Source organism: Oncorhynchus gorbuscha, unplaced genomic scaffold, assembly GCF_021184085.1.
Source record: "Oncorhynchus gorbuscha isolate QuinsamMale2020 ecotype Even-year unplaced genomic scaffold, OgorEven_v1.0 Un_scaffold_541, whole genome shotgun sequence".
Taxonomy (NCBI): domain Eukaryota; kingdom Metazoa; phylum Chordata; class Actinopteri; order Salmoniformes; family Salmonidae; genus Oncorhynchus; species Oncorhynchus gorbuscha.
This window is the reverse complement of record NW_025745368.1, coordinates 420404-430000: the sequence shown is the minus strand read 5'-3', so window position 1 is coordinate 430000 and position 9597 is coordinate 420404. Positions and strand designations below refer to the sequence as shown.

Sequence of the window (9597 nt, the reverse complement as noted above, 5' to 3'; positions counted from 1 at the left end):
GGCTGTGTGTGTGTGTGTGTGTGTGTGTGTGTGTGTGTGTGTGTGTGTGTGTGTGTGTGTGTGTGTGTGTGTGTGTGTGTGTGTGTGTGTGTGTGTGTGTGTGTGTGTGTGTGTGTGTGTGTGTGTGTGTGTGTGTGTGTGTGTGTGTGTGTGTGTGGTGTTGGTTGTGAGTGTGGTGGGTGTGTGTGTGTGTGTGTGTGGTGTTGGTTGTGAGTGTGGTGTGTGTGTGTGGTGTTGGTTGTGAGTGTGGTGTGTGTGTGTGGTGTTGGTTGTGAGTGTGGTGTGTGTGTGTGTGGTGTTGGCTGTGTGTGTGGTGTGGTGTTGGTTGTGTGGGTGTGGTGTGTGTATGTGTAACTCACAGCAGCTGAGACTATCTGAGCAGAGATGCCTTTCAAGATGCTGTGTCGGAGCACAGAGCCATGGACTGTAGTGCTGAGCTCCACTGTCTTCCTCTTCCTACACGCACACACCACACACACACACAACCAACACCACACCCACACAACCAAGACCACACCACACACACACAACCAACACACCACACACACACAACCAACACACCACACACACACAACCAACACACACACACCACACCACACACACACACCACATGGATTGACTGTGAAGTTAGAATCTCAGTTGTGACGACAAATGTCAGTTAACTGTACCTGTAATGCATAATGTAACCTGCTGAATACAGCCCATCACAGAAGGGTCTCAAAACCTGCCCATTAGGAGGTCAAGGGTTAAGGTTACATTTAGTGTTAGAGAAAATAGGATGTTGGATTTTGGGAATCAATTCTTTGGTCCCCACAAGGATAGTGATACAAAACTGTGTGTGTGTGCGTGCGTGCGTGCGTGCACACATTTTACCATACCTGCAAGTACCAGAAGTCCTCACTAGAATAGCAAACCAACTAAAATTCAGAGAAGTGAGGACATTTTGCCAGTCCTAACTTGTAAAAAGGCTATTTTAGGCTTAGAGGTTAGGTATAAGGTTAGGATTAGAATTAAGGGTTAGGCTTAGGGGAAACATCATTTTCAATGGGAATCAATTGATGGTCCCCATAAAGCCCTCACAATTATAGTAAGACATAGCTGTGTGTGTGTGTGTGTGTGTGTGTGTGTGTGTGTGTGTGTGTGTGTGTGTGTGTGTGTGTGTGTGTGTGTGTGTGTGTGTGTGTGTGTGTGTGTGTGTGTGTGTGTGTTACCGTTTGAGGTGTGTGCGGTCACCGCTGTCGGAGCTGGCCAGTGAGGAGGTCTCACAGGAGTGGGCGTCAATGTTCTCTGTGTTCAGCAGACACGTGTCCTCCAGGATGAAGGGCTCCTCCTCATCCTCAGGCTAAAACAGGAGACGGAAGTATGACAACTGTTAGCCCAGATATGATGTAGGGCTGGCTACCCCAGATATGATGTAGGACTGGCTACCCCAGATATGATGTAGGACTGGCTACCCCAGATATGATGTAGGACTGGCTACCCCAGATATGATGTAGGACTGGCTACCCCAGATATGATGTAGGGCTGGCTACCCCAGATATGATGTAGGGCTGGCTACCCCAGATATGATGTAGGGCAGGCTACCCCAGATATGATGTAGGGCTGGCTACCCCAGATATGATGTAGGGCAGGCTACCCCAGATATGATGTAGGGCTGGCTACCCCAGATATGATGTAGGACTGGCTACCCCAGATATGATGTAGGGCTGGCTACCCCAGATATGATGTAGGACTGGCTACCCCAGATATGATGTAGGACTGGCTACCCCAGATATGATGTAGGACTGGCTACCCCAGATATGATGTAGGGCTGGCTACCCCAGATATGATGTAGGACTGGCTACCCCAGATATGATGTAGGGCAGGCTACCCCAGATATGATGTAGGACTGGCTACCCCAGATATGATGTAGGGCTGGCTACCCCAGATATGATGTAGGGCTGGCTACCCCAGATATGATGTAGGACTGGCTACCCCAGATATGATGTAGGGCAGGCTACCCCAGATATGATGTAGGACTGGCTACCCCAGATATGATGTAGGGCAGGCTACCCCAGATATGATGTAGGACTGGCTACCCCAGATATGATGTAGGACTGGCTACCCCAGATATGATGTAGGACTGGCTACCCCAGATATGATGTAGGACTGGCTACCCCAGATATGATGTAGGACTGGCTACCCCAGATATGATGTAGGACTGGCTACCCCAGATATGATGTAGGACTGGCTACCCCAGATATGATGTAGGGCAGGCTACCCCAGATATGATGTAGGACTGGCTACCCCAGATATGATGTAGGGCAGGCTACCCCAGATATGATGTAGGACTGGCTACCCCAGATATGATGTAGGGCAGGCTACCCCAGATATGATGTAGGACTGGCTACCCCAGATATGATGTAGGGCAGGCTACCCCAGATATGATGTAGGACTGGCTACCCCAATGTGTTGACTTCCTTACACAACATTGTTCTGTAAGAAGTCGGGGAGCTAGAAGCTGTCAGATTCCTGCAGCATTTGAAATGGAATATGTGTAGTTACTGAAAGATGAAAGCCAGTTACCTCATTCAGGATGCTCTCCAATGTAGGCGGGGTGTCAACTTGGGGAATGTCAAACTCTTTATCGTCGATCTGGGGAGAATAGATAAGGTATGCAATATGTGTTCAGCACAATGAAGTCTATCGAGCTCCGTGGTCGCTCTAGTCAGACATCTCATTATATTACTATTCTAACTAATTCTATGGTTCTAGCGATCTTTAATCGGATATTAAACGTATAGCAGAGACATGGCTGTGCTAAGCCAAAGAAAAGACAACAAAGTAGCCCGCTACCAAGCTACATATTTGACAACCAGCACAATAAGACTAATTCTAGCTACAACTTTAATTGCACAAACAAACTCTCATATTTAGCACATCTATCCCCCCCAAAATGCTCGGTTTAGCTATCTATCAAGAAGATATAAGCGCGACAGTCGCACTCACCGTATCTATTTCCATTAAATTGAGCTGGGATGACGCAGAAACCAAACTGCGTGTATCTGGTGATTCTGACATTGTCAGAGGCTAAATATATTAATATAGATACACAACGAAACAATAGCTACATTATTTGCAAGTTAGCGGTATCACATCTCTCCGATTCCACTCTTCCTTGTTGTACCGGAAGAATGGTGTGTCACGTGATAAGTCACGGCTCGAGGGGTGTATTCAGTGTTCGGAACGTTTGGCAAGGTTCGACAACATTTTGTCTTGAGCGAATAATACCAACAAAAAGTGTGAATTTTGTATAATAGTTCACCATTTTTTTAGAGTGAAATGAATTACTTCAGTATTGCCAGCTAGCTTCCCATCTCTATTTCCCAGATATGTTTCACTCTCTCTGGCATTCCAGGAGTCCTCGGCCCGTATTCATAATCTCAAATCTAGGATCAGGTGAAAACTGATCCTCGATCAGCACTCCGAATCTGAAACCATTTAGGAATATGGGCTCTTTGGATGATGTTAATGTGCGGTGGAGGGTTGGAGATTCTGTTAAATGCAATTGCAACTTTTAACCAGCAGGGGGAGTCCGAAACACAGCCTACATAGGCCAACTAACGACAACATGGTGTTGAAATTATCAAGAGTAGCTAAATGCTGCCTCGTTGTGTCTTATTTCAGTAATACAGGCGAAAGTGATGAGTGTGACCAATCTTTTGAGTGTGATCACAAATAAAAGTCTGTGGTTTGAGATTTTCTTTGATAAAAAACATCTTATCATCTTCAAATGTTCTAGAAGTAGTGCGCAAAATAATGACATTCTCATTGTTGTTGACAGAGTTGGGGAGTAACTGATTACAAAAAACTGCAACTGTCATCAGTTCCGTAACCAGCTAAAATATTGTAATGAGATTACAGATACTTTAGATACAGCTTTCTGATTTCTCAAGGTCATTCAAATCAGCATCGAAAAAAAGGAGCAAGTTTAAGTTTATTCCACCTGAGTGAGTCTGATGACAAGTCAGAGACCACTATGACACACCACATAATGACCACCATTCAGAGACCACTATGACACACCACATGATGACCACCATTCAGAGACCACTATGACACACCACATGATGACCACCATTCAGAGACCACTATGACACACCACATGATGACCACCATTCAGAGACCACTATGATGACACACCAAATGATGACCACCAATCAGAGACCACTATGATGACACACCAAATGATGACCACCAATCAAGAGACCACTATGATGACACACCAAATGATGACCACCAATCAGAGACCACTCTGATGACACACCAAATGATGACCACCAATCAGAGACCACTCTGATGACACACCAAATGATGACCACCAATCAGAGACCACTATGATGCACACCAAAAGATGACCACCAATCAGAGACCAATATGATGACACACCAAATGATGACCACCAATCAGAGACCACTATGATGCACAACAAATTATGACCACCAATCAGAGACCACTATGATGACACACCAAATGATGACCACCAATCAGAGACCACTATGATGACACACCAAATGATGACCACCAATCAGAGACCACTATGATGACACACCAAATGATGACCACCAATCAGAGACCACTCTGATGACACACCAAATGATGACCACCAATCAGAGACCACTATGATGACACACCAAATACGTTTGATGAATCTTTATAAATCTTCTTCTAATGGGGAAATGAATCCAAAAGTATCTGAAAGTAATCAGATTACACGACTGAGTTTTGGTAATCCAAAAGTTACATTACTAATTACAGTGTTGGACAGGTGACTAGTAACTGTAATAGATTACATTTAGAAAGTAACCTACACAACCCTGGTTGTTGATGCCGGTGTCTGACGACCGAATGCTCAGCCTAAATCAATATCAAATCAAATCAAATTTATTTATATAGCCCTTCGTACATCAGCTGATATCTCAAAGTGCTGTACAGAAACCCAGCCTAAAACCCCAAACAGCAAACAATGCAGGTGTAAAAGCACGGTGGCTAGGAAAAACTCCCTAGAAAGGCCAAAACCTAGGAAGAAACCTAGAGAGGAACCGGGCTATGTGGGGTGGCCAGTCCTCTTCTGGCTGTGCCGGGTAGAGATTATAACAGAACATGACCAAGATGTTCAAATGTTCATAAATGACCAGCATGGTCAAATAATAATAAGGCAGAACAGTTGAAACTGGAGCAGCAGCACAGTCAGGTGGACTGGGGACAGCAAGGAGCCATCATGTCAGGTAGTCCTGGGGCACGGTCCTAGGGCTCAGGTCCTCCGAGAGAGAGAAAGAAAGAGAGAATTAGAGAGAGCATATGTGGGGTGGCCAGTCCTCTTCTGGCTGTGCCGGGTGGAGATTATAACAGAACGTGGCCAAGATGTTCAAATGTTCATAAATGACCAGCATGGTTGAATAATAGTAAGGCAGAACAGTTGAAACTGGAGCAGGAGCATGGCCAGGTGGACTGGGGACAGCAAGGAGTCCTCATGTCAGGTAGTCCTGGGACATGGTCCTAGGGCCCAGGCCAGTTGAAACTGGAGCAGCAGCATGGCCAGGTGGACTGGGGACAGCAAGGAGTCATCATGTCAGGTAGTCCTGGGGCATGGTTCTAGGGCTCAGGTCCTCCGAGAGAGAGAAAGAAAGAGAGAAGGAGAGAATTAGAGAACGCACACTTAGATTTACACAGGACACCGAATAGGACAGGAGAAGTACTCCAGATAAACAAACTGACCCTAGCCCCCCGACACATAAACTACTGCAGCATAAATACTGGAGGCTGAGACAGGAGGGGTCAGGAGACACTGTGGCCCCATCCGAGGACACCCCCGGACAGGGCCAAACAGGAAGGATATAACCCCACCCACTTTGCCAAAGCACAGCCCCCACACCACTAGAGGGAAATCTTCAACCACCAACTTACCATCCTGAGACAAGGCCGAGTATAGCCCACAAAGATCTCCGACACGGTACAACCCAAGGGGGGGGGGGGAACCCAGACAGGCCGACCACAACAGTGAATCAACCCACCCAGGTGACGCACCCCCCCCAGGGACGGCACGAGAGAGCCCCAGTAAGCCAGTGACTCAGCCCCTGTAATAGGGTTAGAGGCAGAGAATCCCAGTGGAAAGAGGGGAACCGGCCAGGCAGAGACAGCAAGGGCGGTTCGTTGCTCCAGAGCCTTTCCGTTCACCTTCCCACTCCTGGGCCAGACTACACTCAATCATATGACCCACTGAAGAGATGAGTCTTCAGTAAAGACTTAAAGGTTGAGACCGAGTTTGCGTCTCTGACATGGGTAGGCAGACCGTTCCATAAAAATGGAGCTCTATAGGAGAAAGCCCTGCCTCCAGCTGTTTGCTTAGAAATTCTAGGGACAATTAGGAGGCCTGCGTCTTGTGACCGTAGCGTACGTATAGGTATGTACGGCAGGACCAAATCAGAGAGGTAGGTAGGAGCAAGCCCATGTAATGCTTTGTAGGTTAGCAGTAAAACCTTGAAATCAGCCCTTGCTTTGACAGGAAGCCAGTGTAGAGAGGCTAGCACTGGAGTAATAGGATCAAATTTTTTGGTTCTAGTCAGGATTCTAGCAGCCGTATTTAGCACTAACTGAAGTTTATTTAGTGCTTTATCCGGGTAGCCGGAAAATAGGGCATTGCAGTAGTCTAACCTAGAAAGTTGTGCATTGATCCTGAGTGTGCGGAGACTCCTTTTCATTTAAATGTGTCTTTTGCACAAATCAATGACAGGCCCCTGCAAAAAAATGTTGTGTTTGACTCTAAATGTCGACAACAACTACATTTAAGCCTAACCTTACGCGTTTCCAAAACACTGATTTCCCGAAAATCGTTTTGGTAAGGAAAGCAAAAATCCAAGTAAGCGTTTCATTGGACAGTGTATACCATGTGTATCCTTGCACAGATGACTAATACAACTTGACATTGAAAGGCTTTACTTGAAACATCTAATGAGGCTGTCACAGAGGTCCGTCAGACACATAGGTACAAAGGAAGATTTGGTCTGGTAGCCCGGAGCTATACTGGTACATCTCTGTTCCTCACAATCCTGGATGCAGGTTGGATTTTATGCTTTACTTTCACAGATCCAGCTTTAAACTTCTTGTTCTTGCTGCTTTTCTCAGTCTTTTGCACATCGGGCACAGACTCAGGACTCCAAACGGACTCTATGGGATGCTTTGGATCCATCACAGACCTCGAGGTGTATATCTGTCTGGACAGGCTCTGTTTCGGTAAACTGGGTATCTGTGTCTGCATAGACCTCTGTCTGGACAGGCTCTGTTTCGGTAAACTGGGTATCTGTGTCTGCATAGACCTCTGTCTGGACAGGCTCTGTTTCGGTAAACTGGGTGTCTGTGGCTGCATAGACCTCTGTCTGGACAGGCTCTGTTTTGATAAACTGGGTGTCTGTGGCTGCATAGACCTCTGTCTGGACAGGCTCTGTTTTGATAAACTGGGTGTCTGTGGCTGCATAGACCTCTGTCTGGACAGGCTCTGTTTCGATAAACTGGGTATCTGTGTCTGCATAGACCTCTGTCTGGACAGGCTCTGTTTCGATAAACTGGGTGCCTGTGTCTGCATAGACTTCTGTCTGGACAGTTCTGGTGGCGAGAGCAGCACGCTGATCTTGCTGGACCCCAGAATCGGCTGTTCGAAGCACCAGCCACAGCACCAGCTGAATATGACAGCTAGAGTCAGGGTGATGACGATGGTGCAGAAGATGAATACGACGAGGAAGCCACCAATGCTCCACATGTCGTGGAAGCCCTCATCGGACAGCTTGGAGAAGAGCCTCTCATAGAGGTAGGTCCAGTCCTTGGAGATGTTTCTTGCCATGGCTGCCATCTTGGCTCTGGCTCCAGTGTCTTCATTCACCTGTACGGTCATTGAGGTCAATGTCAATTCTCTAATAACCATAGCAATGTGGAAGATACCATTCTGTAAAACATAAATGACACTTACCTCTTGATCACCAGCTGTTACTCTGATAGAGAAGAACACAGTTCTATACTATGTGTGAAGCTTCTGGACTACTACATCATTGACGTCCATTTCAGATCCACTTTATCTGTATTTATTCAGAAATAAGAAGAATATATTGTTGCACGGACAGGTAATCTCTGAATGAACAGTAATTCTTTATCATTTCCATCCAGAAAACGAATAATAGCTTCCATCATAACGAAGCCAAGTGCCACTGTCAGTACCAATGAACAAACTGGACAGAGGACCTCAGCTAGCTAGCCAGCTAGCTTTAGCTAGCTTGTTAGCTACTACTGTCAAGTTGCAATAATTGAGCCATGACGAAGTGTGTTAACTTAGAGGCAACTTTCATTATCATAAAATTCCTTCGTGAGAGCGTTACTTCAACTTACCAAAATTGTTAGTAGGACGTTGGCAAACTATATGGCTTTTATTTGAACCGGAGGATCAGCGGTCACATCGGAAATTATTGGTAGCCATGGTAACGTCGTCATCAACGTTCGCCACGTGCTTAAACTAAATTGCTCCAAGCCAAGCGCCTAGGAATTCTATGTAGAAAGCATGTATCTTCTTCCTAATGTTAGCTAGCCTACTTTATAACTAACTATTCGTTGAGTTACTTTTAAATTTGCATGAGGAAATTCGAGATGGTATAGACCTACAGGCTTGTGGTAGAAATGTTGGGGTGAGCAAGTGAAATAGTTTTTTTTTTTTGAAAAGTTATCCAATATTTAATTGCTCTAGCCTAAGCTCATATTCAGTTGCCCCAAGAAAAAGGAATACAGGAAAAGTTAGTACTGTAACTATGGTTACTACATAAACAATTATAATGCTTTTCACAAGTAAAGAGGCCTGATCACTGTATCATTCATGTGCTCTTTTTATACCAACCCTGGTCATTAGGCTCTGGCTGCAAGCTAGTGTTTCATGCTAGACGCTGTGATACCAGCAACACTAATTGGCAGAGATGGAATTCCTCAGGGGCCTGATTCATCTCCTAGTTCCCAGCACGGAGAGGGGCTTATTTAGGGGTCACACACGCACAGAGGCAGGCACACAGACACGCACGCACTCACACACACACACATACACACAGTCAAAATGCTACTGTACTACTGTTGTCTTATACTGCATCAATTTCCTTCATATAGGGCTAAGTACAGTATAGTTTGGGTAATCTAAGTACAGTACAGTACAGTACAGTACAGTACAGTAGAGTACAGTACAGTACAGTACAGTATAGTTTGGGTAATCTAAGTACAGTACAGTACAGTACAGTACAGTACAGTACAGTACAGTAGAGTACAGTACAGTACAGTATAGTACAGTATAGTATAGTTTGGGTAATCTAGGATATTGTGCCTGCCAGCCTGTCACTTCTCTAGACTTAACCCCCACTGTAAGACAATACATCAGACAGAAAACAGTAGTCCCTCTTGCAGTGTAAGCTTTACTGAGAGGATGTACCGTGTGTGTGTGTGTGTGTGTGTGTGTGTGTGTGTGTGTGTGTGTGTGTGTGTGTGTGTGTGTGTGTGTGTGTGTGTGTGTGTGTGTGTGTGTGTGTGTGTGTGTGT

At 45.7% G+C, this 9597-nt stretch overlaps 2 protein-coding genes across 2 annotated transcripts in view; both read right to left on the bottom strand.

Annotated features, from left to right (window-relative positions):
- Window positions 1-3191, bottom strand: part of LOC124018533 (vacuolar protein sorting-associated protein 8 homolog) — a 99311-nt gene extending 96120 nt beyond the window's left edge. The window contains 4 exon segments of the mRNA XM_046333866.1: window positions 360-456; window positions 1212-1342; window positions 2566-2634; window positions 2989-3191. Coding sequence (XP_046189822.1) covers window positions 360-456; window positions 1212-1342; window positions 2566-2634; window positions 2989-3060 — 369 coding nt within the window. The 5' untranslated portion in view covers window positions 3061-3191.
- A 3866-nt stretch (window positions 3192-7057) lies between these two features.
- LOC124018532 (putative uncharacterized protein ENSP00000383309) lies at window positions 7058-8540 on the bottom strand. The gene is made up of 3 exons (XM_046333865.1): window positions 8416-8540; window positions 8003-8108; window positions 7058-7915 (listed from the first exon to the last, which is right to left on the bottom strand). Exon 3 carries the CDS (start codon window positions 7883-7885, stop codon window positions 7058-7060), a length of 828 nt encoding a protein of 275 aa, XP_046189821.1. The 5' UTR covers window positions 7886-7915; window positions 8003-8108; window positions 8416-8540.
- Window positions 8541-9597: the final 1057 nt, after the last annotated feature.

Coding starts and splice junctions, on each gene's coding strand:
- LOC124018532 (XM_046333865.1), bottom strand. CDS start 7,885: ATGGCAGCCATGGCAAGAAACATCTCCAAGGACTGGACCTACCTCTAT.